At 34.4% G+C, this 21,170-nt stretch overlaps 2 protein-coding genes across 6 annotated transcripts in view; both read left to right on the forward strand.

Moving 5' to 3' along the window:
* The window catches only part of LOC107430800 (G-type lectin S-receptor-like serine/threonine-protein kinase At4g27290), a 30,248-nt gene extending 13,916 nt beyond the window's left edge, over window positions 1-16,332 (forward strand). Inside the window, exons 1-7 of one of the 4 annotated variants that reach the window (XM_016041647.4) lie at window positions 12,710-13,753; window positions 14,015-14,131; window positions 14,512-14,669; window positions 14,827-15,037; window positions 15,162-15,399; window positions 15,497-15,647; window positions 15,731-16,332. In XM_016041647.4, the coding sequence (XP_015897133.3) occupies window positions 12,832-13,753; window positions 14,015-14,131; window positions 14,512-14,669; window positions 14,827-15,037; window positions 15,162-15,399; window positions 15,497-15,647; window positions 15,731-16,036 (2,103 nt within the window). In that variant the 5' untranslated portion in view covers window positions 12,710-12,831 and the 3' untranslated portion in view covers window positions 16,037-16,332. Of the gene's footprint in view, window positions 1-12,709; window positions 13,754-14,014; window positions 14,132-14,511; window positions 14,670-14,826; window positions 15,038-15,161; window positions 15,400-15,496; window positions 15,648-15,730 lie in introns of those variants that run through there. The other 3 variants (XM_016041655.4, XM_060819158.1, XM_060819160.1) reach the window with 3 other exon arrangements.
* Window positions 16,333-16,469: 137 nt separating this feature from the next.
* LOC132804536 (G-type lectin S-receptor-like serine/threonine-protein kinase At4g27290) lies at window positions 16,470-20,944 on the forward strand. 2 transcript variants are annotated; one of them, XR_009639730.1, is made up of 3 exons: window positions 16,470-18,662; window positions 18,890-19,004; window positions 20,566-20,944. XR_009639730.1 is itself a non-coding variant. In XM_060819169.1 (2 exons), exon 1 carries the CDS (start codon window positions 17,607-17,609, stop codon window positions 18,660-18,662), a length of 1,056 nt encoding a protein of 351 aa, XP_060675152.1. In that variant the 5' UTR covers window positions 16,470-17,606; the 3' UTR covers window positions 18,890-20,517. The 2 variants fall into 2 exon arrangements, 1 of the variants encoding a protein (XP_060675152.1); XM_060819169.1 differs by lacking the exon at window positions 20,566-20,944 and having other exon boundaries at window positions 18,890-20,517.
* Window positions 20,945-21,170: the final 226 nt, after the last annotated feature.

Here is a 21,170-nt window from a genome sequence, read left to right on the forward strand (position 1 = left end):
CAAAAAGAAGAAACTGCACATTGTTGGATATGGTGTTATGTATGTTATAAATTCTAATTTGCCAATTTTTTTTATGGGGAGAGGCTTTAAAAAATGCAGCTGACATTTTGAATCAAATATCAATTAAATCTATTCTACAAATTCTATATAAATTGTGGTCAAGTAAAAAGCTTAGTTTACATCACTTTTGAGTATCGGGTTGTAAAGCTAAAGTTAGACCCTATAATCTTCAAATTAAAAAATTGGATCTTAAAACTATTAGTAGCTTTTTTCATTGGTTATCGTATAGGATCCAGGGGTTCTAAGTTCCACTGTTCATCTTACAACACCATGATTGTTAAATTAGATAGGGTAGTTTATTTTGAGGATTGTATTGGTGTTATTGTAGCTAAATACCAATAAAGCTTGAATTTAGAGGGGAAAGTGTATTCATTCCTACTGTTTATGGTTTTGCCAAAGATATAATTGACGCAATTGTTGAGCTACCAATGGTTGATCAAAATGAAACCATTGAGGAATAAGAAGATGTTTGAGATGAAGTCAATGTTAATGTGCCTCTTTAAAGGTCATGGAGGATTTGAAGATATGATATATGCAAGGACTATGCAGTTTATTTGCAAGAACATGAGTTTGGTATAAGATGAGTCTGATCCAGTCACTTACAACAAAGCAATGAGCAGTTCACATTCTAACTTCTGTTTAGATGCTATTAAAGATGAGATGACACCCGTGACATTGAATAATATTTGGGACTTGGTTGAGTTACTAAATGGTAGTAACTTATTGGATGTAAATGGGTCTACTAGACCAAATGTGACTCCAATGATCAAGTGGAAAGATATAAAGCTTCACTTATTGTCAAAAGTTTAGCCATAAGAGGGAATTGATACAGAGAAACCTTTTTCTCAGTATCTATAAAGGATTCCTTCAGAATCATTTTGTCTTTCATACTTACTTTGACTTGCAATTATATCAAATGGATGTCAAAACTCTTTTTCTGAATGATAATTTCTATGCGGATTTTTATATGGTCCAATGGATAGGCTTCCGAGCTATTAGGAATGAGAACCTAGTTTATAAGCTCAAGAAATCGATTTATGGATTGAAGCAAAGCTCGAGACAATGGTATTTGAAACTTGATGAAATTGTCACCAATAATGGTTTTGAGGATAATAGTGTTGATTAGTGCATATATACAATGATTAGTGGGAGTAGTTTTATATTCTTGATATTGTACGTCAATAACATATCACTAGCATCCAATGGTTTTGACCTATTGACTGAGGCAAAGCAGATGTTATTCAGTCACTTTGATATGAAAGACCTTGGAGAAGCATGATTTATTTTAGCAGTAAAAATTCTTCAAGATATGGTTGATTATGTATTACAGTTGTCTCAGAGAGTGAATATTAATAGAATTCTAAAAAAGTTCTGTATGTACATTTGTTTTCCTATTAATGCACCAGTGGTAAAATATAATGAGAAAGAAATCATACTTTTCTATAGTTGGCAATTTGATGTATGCTCAAGTTTACTCACGATCTAATATTGCTTATGCGGTTGGTGTGCTTGGTAGATACTTAAGCAATCCCATTCTCATGCACTGAAGAGTAACCAAAAAGGTCTTCAAGTATCTTCATGGTAGAAAAGACTATATGTTAACATATCGACACACCAACTCACTTGATGTAGTTGCATATGCTGTTGTTGATTATGGTGGCTATGTGGATGATAAAAAGTTCACTACTGGGTATATGTTTGTTGCGGTAGGAGGAGCTGTGTTTTAAAAAAGTACCAAGCAATCAATTACAGCATCCTTAATGATGGAGGTAGAGTATGTGGCATGTTTTAAAGCAATTGGTTGCAGTTTGGCTACAAAATTTTGTGAATGATTTGGGAGTTTACTCCATTGAAGGATTGAAGGCTTATAAGGACTATAATAATTCACAACCGTATCTTTCTTTAATAATTTGGAATACACATCCAAAGCTAAATATATCCATACAAAATTCTAAAGAGTGAAGGAGGAAGTTGTAAAAGGCCTCATTTTTGTTGAGTACATGCTTATTTACAATATGTTGGCAGATCCACTAACCAAAGGTTTACCTCTTTAGATTTATTTGAGGAATATATATGTCATATAGGGATATTGGCTGCAGAGTGTTAGTGGGAGCATAATAATTTGCATCATTTATTGTTTTGTTGAGGAATATATACATGCGTGTGAATCATTAATGAGATATTTATACACATTATTTAGAGCACTTTATGTGCAGGCCTGCGTGAGACATTTTGTCTCTGTATACGTATATTTTGGATCTAGTAGTACTATAACAATGAATCTCTATGACCTAGACTATGTATATTATTGTATCCTATCAATATTCAATATGCTTAGGTGAAATTGTCTTATATTTTGAGAGATTTTGCGAATTAAGTTTTTATTTATATTATGATTATACAGTCCAAATGGGAGAATGTTAAAATTTTTTTATGTATACTGTTCATAATCATGTAATTTACTTAATTGACCTTTATGTTCTAATAATGGGATTGGATATATTGTTTAATGATATGACACTGATCTTTTTCTTGGACTCATTTGCTTATAATGCTTTGGTTGGCTCATTAAAACAAATGATCAATTTTCGCTAATAAAAAAAAAAGGGCTTACTGATTTCATTGGGTTAATAGCATACTAATTTTTGCCAGTTTAATGTTTAAATTGATCGAACTCCATCTTCTTTCATTATTCATTTATTTGTTTAGTTAATGGAAAATTAGGTGAAGAAACTGATGGACAAAAGAAAGACCTCAAGCTCCCATCGTTTGACATGTCAGTAATAGCTAGTGCCATAGATAACATCTCACTTAGCAGAAAACTTGGTGAAGGTGTTTTTGAGCCTGTATACAAAGTGAGTTTGTAATATGCTAATATGAGGATAGGAAAAAAAAAAAAGAGGACCACATCTTGTATTAACAATATAAAATTGATTTTTTAAGGTAGATTAGCAGATGGACAAGAAACAGCTATGAAAGGGCCTTAAAGAACTAGGGGAATTAAAAAATGAAATAATATTAATTGCCAAACTTTAACAATGAAATCTTGTAAGGATTCTTGGATTTTGCATTCAAGGAGAAGAGAACTTGCTGATTTATGAATTCATGCCAAACAAAAGCTTAGACTTTTTATTTTTGGTTTGTCTCCCATAATAAGCTATACATTCTTGGTGAGATTGAATAACATGTTTTATTACAAATGCTATGTCCTTTACTTGAATAACAGGTTTATTACAAATGCTATGTCCTTTTCTCAAACTTAAATTTTCCGGATCAAACTCAAGGTAAATTGTTAGATTGGTCTAAGCAGTTCAACATTATCTAGGGGGTTGCTAGGGGGCTTCTATACCTTCATCAAGATTCCTAATTAAGAATTATACATAGAGAACTCAAAGCAAGTAATGTTCTATTTAATGGGGTTAAACTCAAAAATCTCAGATTTTGGGTTGGCTAGAACTTTTGGTAGAGATGAAATTGAAGGAAACACAAACAAGGTAGTTGGAACTTAGTAAATACTTTTGACATGAAATGCTCTCTACTAGTCCACTTCTGTTTATATACTAATGTGCTATATTTATATGATGTTTGTTTATAATGATATGACAACTACATATGCTATTGATGGGAATTTCTCAATCAAATCCAATGTTTTTAGCTTTGGTATAATAATACAGTAGATAATAAGTGGAAAGAGAAACAGAGGCTTCTATCTTATGAATCACAGGTTAACCTTATTGAACATGTAAGTTTAAGAACCAAACGCAATTGATCTTTGTATGTTATGCAAACAAAATGACCTTTTACTTGTTATATGCATGGAGATTGTGGAAAGAATGAAGGCCTTTTGAACTGATTGATGAAAATATTAGGAACTTTTGCATTGAATTAGAAGTGTTGCATAGCATCCAAGTCAGTCTCCTTTGTATGCAATTGTGTCCCTCGGATGGGCTGACAATGTCATCTGTTGTTCAGATGTCAGAAAGTGAGCATCCATTGGCACAGCATACAGAAAAAGAAAATAATGATATTCATAATCAAACTAAATAAGCTAAGAAACTAAACTAGATCCCAATGGAACTTCTGATAAGGATGATTTGGTAATATACTGATCGTATCAAGTAATAGTGTAACACCCCGTCCCGAATCGCACCGGAATCCGTGCACGTTGACCGTTGACCGAAGGGGTCAAAAGTTGACTTTTTGACTCGGTGGGAATTTCGAGTTGACCAGGGTACCGTGGCGAAGTGCATGACGCCCTGAGTTCGTAGACTAGTAGCACGTCGGAAACGGAGCTACGGTTTGAAAGTTATGGGTAAAACAAGTTGAAGTGTAAACTGTCTAAAAGGTGCCGGGAGTTGACTTTTTCTTGTGATGTAATTGTGAGTTGACTCTTGTATGGTTGTAAAGTACTCGTCGATACGAGTTCACAGACTAGCGGCACGCTCAAAACGGACATCCGGTTAAAAAGTTATGGACGTTTGAAGTTTACCGGATACCGTATTATTTTAATATTTTTTTGGGTCGGTGAACAGTGAAACGCCACGTGTCAGTTTCTGATTGGTCCACGTGGCATGAACAGTGTCATGCAGGGGTTTTATTTGTTAAAACACTCGGGGAAGAGAGAGAAAGAGAGAGAAGAGAGAGAAAGAGAGAGAGGAGAGAGAAAGAGCCACCGCCGGCCACCGGATTTTGTCACTGTTCCGGCTGAGTTACTGTACACGCGCCGGACAGAAAGCTTGCCCACCTCATTTCCGGTAAAACCTCCAAATTTCACGGCGAACGGCCGCCGGACGCGCCCGGATCGGACGTCCGAAGTTTGGCGGCGATTTTTCCCCTCCACCGCCGGCCACCGCGAATCGGCACTATTCCGGCCGATATACAGTACACACGCCATACACCCAGCATCCTCTCCTCAAGTCCGGCCTACCCACCAAAAATCACGGCCATCGGACCACCGACGCGCCGGGATCGGAGCGTTTTCCGGCGAGGGGTCGAAAATCTTCAAACGGTGATTTCTCCGCCGTCCGACCTCCGTTTTGCTCACCGTCGGTCCCGTTGGATTGCTCTCCTCACGATCTACAAATCTGCAAAATTTCACAGCAAACGGCCACCGTCGGAAATTACTGTTCCGGCGACGGTTGCCGGTGACGTGGCGGCCGCCGGAAATCACTGTTCCGGCGAGTACCCCGAAAATTCCGGCCAGCTCCAGTCCGCAGTGTTCGACCTCCTGAACCCAAATCCAACTTCCGTTTCCACCAATTCGCGACGGTTTGGGAGAATTGCGGAGCCGAAACCCGAAAAGCTTCCCGATAAAATTCCGACCCCGTCAGGTACGATCATCGGAAATTAAGACCGGATCTGTGATTAGCATCACTCGTGCTTCGATTCGGTATATAATTCGTAAATTTTAGTTATCGTTTGGTGTTCGCTCCTCGGGTACCCATTTGGGGATTACTCGAATAAAATATTAATATTTGTGGTTTTGGTACTGTGGGTGTTTTAGGTGCACGTGCAAGTAGCGGAGTCGATCCTGCGGAGGATCTTGATTGAGATACGTGCACAAGGTGAGTGACCCACCTTCAAATTAATTTTGGGAATTTAATTGGTGAATATATAATGTGTGATTTAAATATTTGGAATTTAATTTCTATGTGCCAAATATTTATTTGAATTATTGTGGAATTATTTGTGAATTTATCGGATTTAAGAAAATGTGTATTTCACAAATTTATGCCATGTGAAATTATTTTATGGTTTTGAGGATTTTGAAATTGGTGTGGTTTTAATGGTAAATTGGGCACGATTTGATTTTCAAATATTTCAAGGAAAATATTTGGTTATGTTGGTGATTTCAATTTTTATGAAATATGCCCATAAAATATTATGGGATTTGATTATGATATTTCGAGAAATTATTTATGCTTGGAAAAAAAAAATGTGGATATTTGAATTGATGGATTTGGGAGTTGGTGGATTTGAAAATCATGGAATTTATGGTATGGATTATAAGGAAATTGTGGAGAATTTCCCGGTTCAAGCGGATGGATTATGCCCGCTATGCTTATGAAAAATGTGAAATTTGTTTTATGATTTAAATTTATGGATTTTATAATTTTTAGATGCACCGTGCACGTACTGGTGTTCTGATTATGTGATATGGTATATGTGATATGGTTAGTGTGCACACGGTTGTGATTAGCGCGCAGGTGGGTGTGAGTAGCGCGCGGTTGATATTATGAGGGTGTCCTGTGGATGCCATCGGAGAGGGCGGCCACCCCCCTTTGGCCGGGACACCAGGTTAGCAGCGGCGCAGTGGGACGCCACGCGACCGTATGCCGGTTTCTTTCTATAACCTCCTGTCTAGCGGTACCTTGGGACGCTGGGTACTGTTGGCGCCACTGGTATATAGTGGGTGCATCAAATGATTTTCAGAACTGTGTTTTAAAAATAAAATGTTTGGAAACTGTATTGGAATTAAAAATATAATATTACTGTTCTGGTATTTAATTGATGTCTTGGTTTTCGGGAAATATGAATAAAGGGTTTTGTGAAAATGTTTTAAAAGGGGAACCTTTCCAACTGAGAGAATTGTAAGGGTTTTGAGAGACATTATTATTTCCAAATAATTATTATTTATATACCTATTACCGTGGTATGATAGTGTAGAGTAGTAGGGTCGCTCACTGAGATGATTAGCATCTCACACTCTTAAATTTCGTTCCTCTAGGTACCAGGTAGTCGGTGTTCACTCGGAGCGGACTCGATCTTCCTCGCTGTATTTGTTCGTGCAGTACCTTGTTCTTCTTTTACTGCAGTTGTACTATTTCTTTCACTTTTACTGTATTCTGTATTTTGTAGTACTTCATAAAGCTCTGTATACTGTATGGGACACTTATGTATTTGTATTGCACTGGATTACTGTATTTTTATTTTGGAGTGCTGAAATTTGTGGAACCAGTTCGTTGTACTGTGGGAGGAATAAGGGAACAATTATAGAAGTGTGTTTTCAGTGCAGGAAATTTTGTGGTAAGTTCATCCCTTAGGGGAGGTTCTGCCGGATCTTCCACAGAACGGTCCGGTAGGGTTTCCCTGGGATCAGGGCTTGTCTAGGGTTCCGGTGGGGAACTTTGGACGGGTCCTGACAGTGAGGGTGTGAACCCTGGGCCAAAGAGGACAATATCCTGATGCGGGTGGTCTGGGCTGTTACAGTGGTATCAGAGCCAGGTTCCCGGATCGGTGTGCCAGCGAGGACGCTGGGCCCCAAGAGGGGAGGATTGTAACATCCCACATCGGTTGGAGAGGGGCACGAAGCGGTCTTTATAAGGCTGTGGATACCTCTCCCTTCAGGACGCGTTTTGTGAGCAAAACCTTGAGGCCAGGGGGGAGAGAGGGTGTGAACCCTGGGCCAAAGAGGACAATATCCTGATGCGGGTGGTCTGGGCTGTTACAAATAGAGTGATAAGTGAGTACCATTCCCACGAACATTGGTTTTAATATCAACTAATTACCAAAATTTTGACTAATTATTTTTATCTAGGCACGCAATTAAAATGAGAGAATTGAAATTAAAAGCAAAGCAAAAAATTAAATAATGAAATTGTAAACTAAAATCAAGTAAATGACAAAAGAAAATAAATTAAGTCACAAACACACAATTCAACAACTTAAAATGGAATTACAATGAACTAAAAACCTAGGATTTTGATGTACCCTCTACTATTTCTATATTTAACTCATTACGTTGACAAAATACCAAATTTTATCCAATTTCTAGCCTAGAGAAATTCCAATTTATTCTAATCCTTTTTTCCAAAGTGAAATTAGAATCTATAAGTCCTTAATAAAAATTATAAATTCCTTTCTAAAATTCCTAAGTCCTCATTCCTTATACCCCCCTCTTTTGTGGCTACCCAAACCTCAATTAAATTTTCCAATATTAACTAGGGCCTAGATTGTGTCAATCTAGTGACCAATTCACCAAATTAAACCTTCCCAAGTATAAAATAGTGAATTTACCCAATACCCAAGTAAATTCCCAAATGCAAGAGTATATTGAATAATAAATACAAGATTCACACAAGCAATTTGGATAAAAAGAAAAATAAAATTCAACTCATTAATTAAATATCATTCAAGTAGAGGTTCCACCAAGATCCTAGATATAAATTTAGCTATACATGTTCTTTGTAAATACCATAATAAAATTCAAAGAAAAATCCATAAAGGAAGACATAATATTCAATAAACAACAATACAACCAATAAAAAGTAGAGAATAAAAGATGGAAGAGAGAGAAAAAAAAAACTAATTTAGTTGAAGATTTTTGATGTTTCAATGTCTTGAAATGCTCCAATTCTCTTCAATCTAAGCTTTCTCTCTCTAGCTCTTCTTCTTCTCTCTCTAAAATCTTACTTGGTAATTGTGTCTCCCTTTTTCACCTCCTTCCAAAATGGTGGCTGCTCCTTTCTTCATTAAACCCTACCAAGAATGAAGATCCACTGTCTATTTTGATTAAAAAAAAAAAAAAAAAACCTTTCTTTTTTGACACCACATCATCCATTTTCTTATACTCACAAAATAAAAAAAAGTGCTGAAATATGTTGCCGCATGGATCTTAAGGGTGCATGCCATTTTGGCGTGACTCCACGCCACTTCCTCTGTGAAAAGAAACAAACTGATGGGTGGCGTGAAGCTTGTAGCGTGGAGAATGGTGTGGACCTTGGCGTGGACCTTGGAGTGGAGGGTGACGTGGAGGGTGAAATGGCGTGGAGTGAGGCCTATAGCGTGGAGCATGGCGTGGACAAGGGTTCACTCTATCTTAGCATGGAGCATGGCGTGGACTCCATTTTTGGCTTGGAGTATTCTCATGTTTGCAAAATTTGCTCTACACTTGGTCTTTTCTTCATCAACAAGCCATTAACTCCAATCTAAAGCTTCTCTTCAAGATTTTGAACAAAAAGCTTTAAAAATAAAATAAAACTTGAGTTTTTAAGCCATTAATCAAGCATTAAGGGCTAAATAAGTGAATAAAAATCTCACTTATCAGCTTCAAACTCTCATAAACTATAACATTAATGATACTCCTATCTACATGTACTTTTTTTTTGTTTCGTCACGTTGGTTTGCTCCTCCAAATATCCTATCTTATTGTACTATTAGAAATATTTTTTTTTCCATGCATATATGTATGTATGTATGTATTCAACCACTTTCTTTTTAAATGAATCCAAATCCCAATTCACATAACTATCGGAATTATTATTATTATTATTATTTTTTTTTAAACTAGCGTAATTGTTTAGTGCCATTATAAAGCAGAGCAGACATTAAATTGCTGTCTTTCTCATAGAAACTTGGAGATGTGCAATACGAACTTGACTGCATGAAAACCTGTGGTGGTTATAAATATATAATTCCTTGTGGTCCTGTGGACAAGGATATCCAGTATAAAAACTTCTATGAATTCAACACTACATAGTTCTCATTTACAAAGATGGATCCCACCCAAATGAGACTTTTCTGTTCAAATATGGCAAACTTATCACATATTTATATGGTTAGTTTGGTTTGATCTGAAGGGTTATTAATCATTTGATAGAAATAGTTTCAATATTTTTAGAGTATCTATTCCTCTTTTAATATAGGTTGAAGCCCTACTCTTATATTAAAAGGGAGCACATATTCCTGTTGTACACTAATTAATTTACTTTAAAAAAAGAGGAGAAAAGTATATATATATATATATCTATACTATAAGTCTATACTATAAAGGAGAAGAGAAGTAGTTTTTGGTCCTTTTTTACTGTTCATTTTGGTCCAAAACGGCACTCCTCCCATGCGTTTTGCCAACCTGTTTTTGGTCCCTTTTTACTGTTCATTTTTTCCTCATATTGTTATTTATTTTAGTTAACTTTTTTTTTTTGGGGGGGGGGGGGGCGAGAAGAACTTGTATGGCTTTAGCTTGATTTCAATGTTTACTCTTACTATTAAATTTGTTTAATTCAGGTCAATAATGCCTATATCATTTATTTTATTTACAATATTAAACATAATTACAAGTAAGACGATAGTATTGTCTATTTCAAATTTTGTCTAATTTTGTCAAAATAAAAAAGAAGTGTGTAATTTTCACTTTTTGATATATGGAAAGGAATTTGAACTTTAATAACTTAGCAAGTTTTTTAGTTGCACTTAATTAAACACTAATTCATCAAAATATGTTTAAATCATTATTTTAATATAATAGTGGTGCTAAAATGATAAAAAGCAAATAGTTGTGATAAAATATAGTGGATATGCACATAATATAATAATAGTCATACATAAGAGTTATACATTATTTCAACATTAATACAAAATCAGGTTCAAATATCCATTTTATGGTTTGGGTGAAAAGAATAATATATAATAGGAGTGTTATTAGTAATGCAAAAAAATAGAAATAAATAAAAAGAGTAAAAACAAAGGGAGTTCTGTCAGTAAGAGTTGGATAATAAAGCCATAGATTTATATTTCCATATTTTATTATTATATATCATTTTATTCTAAATAAATTTTAAAGATTTTTATAAAAGAAATCAATAATAAAATTATTGTTTTTTAAACATTAATTCTTAATTTAGTAAAGTGTTACCTCAAACAACACTTATAACCATACAAATTAGAAAATATCACTGAAGTATTACGTTTTGACTACATTTTGGATTTGATATTTACCATATTTGAGTATTGAAGTGTAACAATGCTGTCTATGAGGACAATCAAGTAGCTCTCCTCACTCATTGTTTTTTTAAGATCAAATTTCCCAACTCCAATAAGAAATTAAAAAAATCAAAATTTTTATTTAGTAAGTTACTTGAAAATAAAAAAAGTATAATATAACGAATAAAATATAAAAGGAAGAGAAATCAATGGCTTAGTTAAGTTAATAGAAATGTAACAAATATTAATATTTTTATCTTTTTTACTATATGATAAAAACACAATTCATAATATATGCAAACATCTCTCTTACAGTATGATGAGAGTAGCGAAAAAAAATTTGCTCAGTATAAAGACAAACAAAGAATGCTTAATTGACTATCATGAAATATTTTTTACGTCAATATTGGAATGACAGACAATTGTAACTTTTTGTATACTATTACAAAATACTTTGTTTTTAATATCCTACAATAATAGCACTAACATTAATATTTTGTAAAATGTAAGATGTAATAGAAAATAGTTTAAATATTACATATTTTTCTATTAAATCTTGCAATTATCTTATAAAAGTATTAATTGTGCTAAAATATCATCATTTATAATACAAGTACTTTGTGTTTTTACTATTCGTTTAATTTTTTGCTTAGTAAAAGAATGTACTATTTTCTACAAAAATAAATCACTCTTCATGAAATGCTTTATATGATTATTTTATTCAAATAAATTTTTTCCTTTCTATTAATATAAAATTAAAAAAATAATTAATAGATAGACGATTTTCAAATTATTGTATCATAATAATTATAAAATTATTTTCATTAGAAATATTTTATATAAACTATTAGATATCTAAATTTTATATTAAACCATGTGCATCGCACATGGCCAGACCTAGTATATATATATATATATATATATATATGACCAGTAAGCAAACTGAATTGTCTACATTGCATGGCCACTCGTACTCTCGTTGGAATTATTAAAAGAGAGAGTAGAATTTATCGAAAGGTAGAGTACAAACCAGACCACAATATATATATATATATATATATATTAACAAAAAATAGATAATCAACAAAAGCTTGAATGGATGAAATGTAATTAACCAACTATTTAGATTTGTCTTCTCACAAGTCAGGTCCTCGTAAATAAGCCGTGTATATTTACATCAAATACATTTATATAATTGTACGAAGTTCACTTAAGGCAATAAATCGCAAATAAAATCGAATATACAAATATACAAAATAAATATATTAAGAATCTTCATCAGTATCTCAAATATAAAAAATAAAAAAATTGTGGGATTGCATCAAAGGCAATTAGCCGTGTAATTCACGGTTTTGTTCTACTCCTTGCGTTTCCCAGACCCCTCACATGTTGTGTCCTTCTACAGATGGCGTTGGGTCATTTTTGACATTTAACTATATATACATATATTTATTTAATTATGGACTAGCTAACAACGCCCTCATCTGTTTATACAAATTAATGGAATAAAAAAGAAGGGAATAAAAAAAAGAAAAAATAATCGGTTTTTTGGTTTGAATTGTTAAAATTGATGGAAAAGAAAAGTAAAAAAAAAGAAAGAGAAAAAAAAATAAAGGGATTAAATTGTATCTATTTTAATGATTTTAGTTTCCACTTAAATTTGACAACGAATTAGAAGGGAAAAAAAATAATAAAATTTTTAAATATTTCAACATTATCATTATAAATTAAAAACTAATTAATTAAAATATTTTATATGTAGAATAATTTTGTAAAAATTATAAATTATATTAATTTTTTTTTCATTAAACAACCATATTATAAATATTCTTTTTTTTTTTTCCTTTACTTTTCATTCACTAATTATTTCAAGAATAATTACTAATAAATACTCTTTTTTTTTTCTTTTCATTTGCTTTCTTTTCCTTATCGAACTAATCTCTATTTTTATTCCCTCCCTTTAATCCAAGAGTTTAAAATCTCTTCTTATAAATCATTAGAAAGACTCCAAATGAGGCAAGGTGAGATTTTTTTTTTATCAAACATCTACAACAATACTTTGGTAAAAGCATGGACAATATTTGTTTTGTTTTTGTTGGAATCCATTTGCTCTTTTCTTTCATCAAGTTCTCAACCGCAGTCGATGCCATCACACAAACCCAGTTCGTCAGTGATGGCAGAAGCTTAACTTCTAAAGATGGAAGCTTTGAACTGGGTTTCTTTAGCCCAGCTAATTCCAGCAGTAGATTCTTGGGAATCTGGAACAGGAAAATCCCACTTAGAACTGTTTCATGGGTAGCGAATGTGCATAAACCCATCAATGATTCATCTGGCATATTGATGATAAATAGCACTGGTAACGCTGTCATCCTCAGTCAGAATACTACCGTTGTTTGGTCTACCAGCTCCTCAAAACAAGCTGTGAATCCCATTTTGCAGCTCCTAGATTCAGGAAATCTGGTGCTGAGAGATGGGGAAGATGGAAATTCTGGAACTTTTTTGTGGCAAAGCTTTGATTATACTAGTGATACTCTGGGTTTATCAGCAAGGTGGGTCTCTGTATCAGCTTCAGAAGATATCTGTGATAACTATGGACTCTGTGGCCCCTATGGAGTTTGTACCATCAGTGACCCAATTGCTTGCAAATGTTTGAAAGGGTTTAAACCCATTTCACCAGAAACATGGGAACAAGGGGAATATAGACAAGGTTGTGAACGAAATGAAACATTGAAGTGCCAAAACAACAATGGGTTTATAAAATATGTTGGCTTGAAATTGCCAGATACCAAAAATGGTTGGGTCAGTCAAGGTATGGATATGAAGGAATGCAAGGCGAAATGCTCAAGCAACTGTTCTTGTATAGCTTTTGCAAGTTCTGATGCCAAAGAAGACAGTGCCTGTTCTCTCTGGTTTAGTGATCTAATTGACATTCGGCGTCTTTTGAATGGTGGTGGCCAGGATCTGTATGTTAGAATGCCTGCTTCAGAGTTAGGTAAGACGGAGTTTTACTTCTGCTACTTCAAATATTTTGGAGTGATTTTCTGCTTGGCCCATGGTTTTGTGTTTTCTTTTTACTTTTGCTACTTTAAATATTTTGGATTGATTTTCTGCTTGGCCTATGGTTTTGTGTTTTCTTGTTATAGGGTTTTTTCTGCTCAAGATCTTGTCCCCTGCATTAGGTTCTTTTCTTATTTTTATATTTGGCTAATGTTTTAACTATGGTTGCTTTGCCTTGTGGATTTCAACCATGAAGAAACAAACAATGGAGTTAAAGTGAAGATTGCGGCGATTATTATAGCTGTTGTTTCTATTGTCTGTGGCCTGTTGTTATCTGCCTATTATATTCAAAGAAACAGGAAAATTTCTAAAGGTATGTCACTTCTCTGTCCATCACAGCATATAAATAATCATAACAGCGTCTGGATTTTGAGGTTAATTATCATGATCTGAGACGTATTGGGTACTTGATGAATTCATAGAACATTGGTTAGTGGGTCAAAGTTGATGCATGTCCAAAATCTGTTCTGGTGGCCTGAACCAGAGCTTGTCTTGTATGCTTTTTTCCCTATACCATAAATGGAGATTATCTTGGCTTAATTTTATTTTAATTCTTTTGTAAGTAAGTTTCAATTGTTATGAATTTATGCAAATCCATAAATGTTTTCCTCTTGTTTTCTTATGCATAAACAGAAGCTGATCATTTTTTCCCCCTTACATTTTTTTTTTCCCCCTTCTCGATACCTACATCAGAGAAAATTGATATCTATGGAACAACAGGTCAGACCAACGAAGGTCAGGAGGAGGATCTGGAATTGCCTTGGTACAACCTATCTACTATAGCTAGTGCCACTGATAACTTTTCATTCAACAACAAACTTGGACAAGGCGGATTTGGAACTGTATACAGGGTAAATATTGAACATGCTGTATAAGAATCTAGGGAAAACAGAAACTTAGAAGACCAAGCAGTTTCTTTTCCTTTTTTTTTTTATTTTTTACTTTTTACCTTTTATTTATTTATTTATTTTTTCTTTTCTTTTCTTTTCTTTTAAACAAACATAACAGGGTGCACTCATGGATGGGCAAGAGATTGCTGTGAAAAGGCTTTCGCAGAACTCTGGACAGGGACCAAATGAGTTCAAGAATGAAGTTATACTAATAGCCAAGCTGCAGCACCGAAATCTTGTAAGACTTCTTGGTTATTGCATCCAAGGAGAAGAAAAATTGCTGATTTATGAATACATGCCCAACCAAAGCTTGGACTTCTATATATTTGGTTCGAATACCTTAAACCCCTAATATCCTTTTGTTACCTTATTCACTTTTATGTTCATAGGTTCAAAACTCAATTTTTCAATATGAGTATTCAAACTTCATAACTTGAATGAGAAAATTTCCAGATCAAGCACACGGTAAACTTTTGGATTGGAGAAAACGGTTTAACATTATCCTTGGGGTTGCAAGGGGGCTTCTATACCTTCATGAAGATTCCAGATTGAGAATCATACATAGAGATCTTAAAGCAAGTAATGTTTTACTTGATAAAGATATGAACCCTAAAATTTCAGATTTTGGAATGGCAAGAACATTTGGAGGAGATCAAACAGAAGGAGTCACAAGAAGAGTGGCCGGAACGTTGTAAGTTGATAGGATACATTGTACTCTCTCATTTTTAATGTTCTTTCGTTCTAAATTAGTTTGAATCTGTGTCTTGGTTGTCTATCATGTTCTACAGAGGTTATATGGCTCCAGAATATGCTATTGATGGTCAATTCTCAGTAAAATCTGATGTGTTTAGCTTTGGCATTTTAATGCTAGAGATAGTAAGTGGAAAGAAAAACAGAGGACTTTATCGTCTTGATGACAACCTTAACCTTGTTGGATATGTGAGTAACAATCTCTTCGTTTCTATTTTACTAATAACAGTAAGCTGTTGAATGAAAATTATTTATGTTTCAAAATGTAATAGGCATGGAAATTATGGGAAGAAGAAAGGTCTCAAGAACTGATAGATGAATGCTTCAAGGACTCACGCAATCTATCAGAAGTATTGCGTTGCATCCATGTTAGCCTCTTATGTGTCCAACAGCTTCCTGAAGACAGGCCAAGTATGTCAACTTTGATTCTCATGTTAGGTGATGAAACAAATTTGCCACAGCCTAGAAAACCAAGTCTTCTCATAGGCAAACATTCATCTGAAGCAGATTCTCCCTCAATCAAGCAGGAAACATCTTCAACCAATGAATTTAGCATAAGTCTTTTAGATGGAAGATAGTATTCATTTTAGTAATATGTGCATTAACATATTGCTTATCAATACAAGTGTTGATACAAGTCTAGCTTAGGGCCCAGAATCAAACCACTCTAGAGTCTAGATCCACAGACGTTGTCAATGTCTGTCACAATTCTTCTCTGAGCTTACCCATGAGACAATTTGCAGTCACGTTAAACAAGCATTGAGTTGTTAGTACTCAGTTTCATCTGTCATCTAGGCCACCAGCTGCGTTGTTAAATATATATTTATTTATATAAAATAAAATAAAAAAATAAAAAAGAAATGTTATGCAGGTACTCAAAGAGATTTTAATAGAAATTTTTTGTTGATTTTCACTGTGATTTCCATCTTCTATGAGGCATTTCCTCAAACAAGTAGTGTGCTTACCAAACAAAATGAAGCATAACAAAATAGTAATAATCAGAATCAGAAATTAAAACATTACAGAAATAATACATTTAAATTCATGGTTGGTATTCTACTCAAAATATTTATGCCTAATTAAGAGATTCACTTACCGGCCTTTTTTTATGTTTTTTTTTTTTTATTTTATTTGATCGGGATGACTTACCAGCCTTGATGTACATGCAAGGTAGACCAACACAGGCAATTACCAGATTTAGACTCAATTCTAAATAACTCTCAACCCACCAGATGTCGTTTCCATCGAAAGAAGACTTTTCTCAAACCAGAAAACAAAAACAGAAATTATTCCATGTTAACCATATTATAACAAATTACTAACAAACATTTACATAAATATCTTTTTAATGGGCAACATTTCAAAGTAATAATATTATTTTATGTAGTGATTTATTATTGTTTTATACAATTTCCATCTCTTACCACCATATAATTTTTCCTTTTAAAAGGATAATAGATGATGCAAACAAACGGTCAAACATAGAAAAATTATGCCAAGACAAGGGGCTGGACAGTGACAAATAGTGAAATAAAATGCACGCAACAAGACACGCGGCATGTCCAACTGATGTAATTTAGTACATTTTGGTTTCATCATAGTCAAACGTCCTTAGTTTATTTTTTTATTTTTTGTTTTCGTTAAAGGACAATGTGCGTGTATATGTAAGGTTATAAACATGTTGAAATTTGCCAATATATAAATATAATTTATTTATTTATCATGCATTGTTAAGTTTCAATGTGGCACCTACTGGTTTGTAGCTACAACACTAGTCGTCACTTCATTCCACCCTTTGTTAAGTTTTCCAACAAAATTTTCTCCTGATTAAACGGATATCTAAACGTTTTAAGTATTAAATTATTGAGAAATTTCTTGCTTACTTTTATAGAGATGTAGAAGTTCAGCCGGCCAAACAGTGAAGGTATAACATCAGCATGAGTTTATTTCCTTTCGAATGTTCCACTGTGTCTTTAAACAGCTTCTAAGCTGAGAGCTCTGTCTAAGACTTTGATGAAATGGGGACTCTTTCTTTTACACTTTTGAGTACCATTTTTTTGCTCATCTTCTTCACTGAGATCTCCTGGGCTGCTGACACCATTTCTGGGACCCAGTCCATCACTGGAAATAGTACCTTAGTTTCAAAAGATGGAAATTTTGAAATGGGTTTCTTCAGTCCAGGTGGTTCAACAAATTGGTACGTGGGAATCTGGTACAAGGATATACCTGCTAAAGCTGTTTGTTTGGGTGGCAAACCGGCAGAATCCAATCAATGACTCATCTGGTACTTTGATGATAAACAGCACAGGCCATCTTGTTCTCAGCCAGAAGAGTGGTGTTGTTTGGTCAGCAAACCCAGCTAGACCTATCCAGACCCCAATATTACAGCTTCGGGATTCTGGAAATCTAGTAGTAAGAGATGATAAAGATGAGAATTCAGAGAACTATGTGTGGCAGAGTTTTGATTATCCTTGTGATACATTATTACCGGGTATGAAGCTGGGATGGGACTTCAAAACTGGTCTCCAAAGGCGTTTAGTATCATGGAAGAGCTCAGATGACCCTTCTCCTGGAGACCTTACCTGGGAGATAGATATTAATAACTATCCTGAGTCTGTCATGTTTAGAGGCTCCGAGAAGTACTACCGGGGTGGCCCATGGAATGGCCTTCGATTCAGTGGTGCACCAGAGTTAAAACCCAACCCTTTATTCAAGTTTGAATTTGTTTTTAATGAAGATGAAGTTTACTATACTTATAACCTCTTAAATAATTCTGAAAAATCAAGGATAGTTGTGAACCAGACCAACGGTTATACAAGGGATCGTTATGCCTGGAATTCAGTGACCCAAAGTTGGGATGTGTTTGCTACAGTGCCAAGGGATAAATGTGACAAGTATGCTCTTTGTGGTGCCTATGGAAACTGTATCATTGGAGAATCCCCTGTTTGCCAATGTCTAGAGGGTTTCAAGCCAAAAGGAAACTTGATGGACCGGTCTCATGGATGTATACGGAATAAGCCATTCAACTGCCAGGACAAAGATTCATCTGGGTTTTTAAAATTCCGCAGCTTGAAATTGCCAGAGACTGCATATTCTTGGGTGAATGAAAGTTTGAATCTTAAGGAATGCAAAGCCAAATGCTGGAGCAATTGTTCTTGTACGGCTTATGCAAATTCTAATATCAGAGGAGGAGGTAGTGGTTAGGTATGGCCTGGAATCACTTTCTCATCTGCGCACTTCTTAACTTCTAATGCCGTTAAATAATTAAGATCCTTATTTATCTATTTATTTTCCGTGTTCTGCATCATGGTTCTGTTTTCATTAAAAACGAAATGAAAACTTTCCATGTTAAGTAATGGTGCTTTTTATTTTCTCCAAGCTTTATTGATATAGTAATCCTTTTTGTCTACTATGCTTAAATTATTTTGAAGGTTCAAAAATGAAGCGTACTGTGTGGATAGCTGTGCTAGTTTTGCTAGTCACTGTTGTGGTATGTGGGGTGTTCTTGGTTGCTCACTACATCCGCAGAAGAAAAACGCTTTGAAGGTAATACTTTGAATAGCTTTGTAAAACATATATATATATATATATACAAACCGGCCATGTCCAAAACTCACTTTAGAGTGGCACACCTTGTCTGTATATGGCCATTATTCAAGTTCAAATTATTCTCAGTTGTATATCAACTTACGTTATTGGATGATATTTCGTTCAGGGAATGAGAATGTCATGTATATATATATACGAAGAGAACATTTTTTTGCTTCTATATTTATGAAATGGGTATCAACTTATTTATTCAGTTTTTATGGTAAATCAACTTATTTATCTGGTCTAAACATTATGACTTTCTGTTTCCTTTTCATTGCTTAATGTGAAACTACCTTCTCTTTTTCTTTGCTCTTCAATTCCTTCATTAGACCATGCAGGGACCAATAGAATAATAATGAATCAGAACAATGCATGCCAAACAGAAAACCTAGAGGTGTTACTCTTCGACCTAGATAAGATTGTTAAAGCCGCTAACAACTTTTCAAGAAGCAACAAGCTTGGTGAAGGTGGTTTTGGACCTTTTTACAGGGTAACCCACAACATGATAATAAGAACTGTCAAATGTAACACTTAATCTTAGTTGGTGTATATCATAATCTTTTAGGAAATATAATTCAGTGCACACTACAAGATTCTCTTGCGTTGAAGAGGCCAATCGGTTCAGGAAAAGGACAGAATGAATTCAAAAACGAAGTTATTTTGATTGCTAAACTTCAGCATTGAAACCTAGTAAAGCTTCTTGGTTGTTGCTTTCAAGGGGAAGAAAAGATGCTGATTTATGAATACATGCCCAACAAAAGCCTGGACTCCATTTTTGTTTGTATTCCATGTAGTCCTTACAAATTCAATTAGAACTCACAGAGCAATTTTTATAAAACATAGAACCCTCAATTTTGTTCTCTATGAACTCAAGTGGGATATTGCCTTTAATTTGAATCAGGATTCTTTCCAGATCAAACAAAATGTGAATTGTTAGACTGGTCCAAGCGCTTTCATATAATCTGCGGAATTGCTAGAGGACTTCTATATCTCCATCAAGATTCTAGATTAAGGATTATATACAGAGATCTCAAAGCCAGTATTGTTTTACTAGATAAAAAAATGAATCCAAAAATTTCAGACTTTAGTATGGCTAGAATTTTAAAGGGGATCAAAGTGAAGGGAATACAAAGAGAGTGGTTGGAACATAGTTTTTCATTATAATGCTCTCTACTTCAAATATTCATCTTAAATTTGTCAAATGTTCACAATGATATTTTGTGGTAGTTACATGGCAACCGAATATGCCATATGTGTGGGCTGTTCTCCGTGAAGTCTGAAGTCTTTAGCTTTGTTATTCTACTGTTGATCATAATTGGAAAGAAAAACAGAGGTTTCTATCATCTAGAAACTAGTGGTAATTGGATATGTAAGTGCCATTGTTCTTATTTTTTTTGTTTTCACATTAACTCATGTGTTAAAGTATATAATCCATTCTCTGCCCATCTCCTATGAGATTTAATATGATAGCAATTGGCAGAGCACCTAACAAGAAATTGGTCTTGACATATTGTAGGCTTGGAAACTGTGGAAAGAAGGCAGGCCTTTAGAACTTATCAGTCCAATCTTAAGCGACCCAAGCAATCTTTCAAAGGAGTTGGACAGCATCCATGTTGGTCTTTTCTGTGTGCAAGAGCACCCTGAAGACAGATCAAGCATGTCTTATGTGGTTTTCATGTTGGGCTGCGATAATGCTTTGCCTGAGCCCATTAGGTAAAGACAATGTTGCAGGAGATTCTTCATCGAACAAACTTGAATCTTCTTCAACCAATGAAATTACTGTAACTCTTTTAGAGCTTCGATAGAGGTTTGTAATTACGGGTCTAGTATAGTCACTTATTGGTCAACAACACATGTCCTGGTTCATATTTTAGCAATCTAATTTGTGTAATCAAAACGAGGAAAAACAGAAACTATATATATATATATATATATATGTAAATGGTCGTGATTATTTTTTTGTGCAAGTTAAACCAAATATTTGTTCAGCCTGTCGATGAATCTTGGTTAGAGGTTCGTAATTACAGGTCCACTAGTCACTTCTAGTCATCAATATATCCTGTTGATATTTCTAGAAACTTTTCACTACACATGGTGTAAGGGCTGATTTAGTACCCACGG

This window comes from Ziziphus jujuba, chromosome 1, assembly GCF_031755915.1.
Source record: "Ziziphus jujuba cultivar Dongzao chromosome 1, ASM3175591v1".
NCBI classification, from domain to species: Eukaryota; Viridiplantae; Streptophyta; class Magnoliopsida; order Rosales; family Rhamnaceae; genus Ziziphus; species Ziziphus jujuba.

Bases quoted from the DNA above. Each gene is read 5' to 3' on its own strand.
- LOC132804536 (XM_060819169.1), top strand. From the start codon at position 17,607: ATGGAAATTTTGAAATGGGTTTCTTCAGTCCAGGTGGTTCAACAAATT.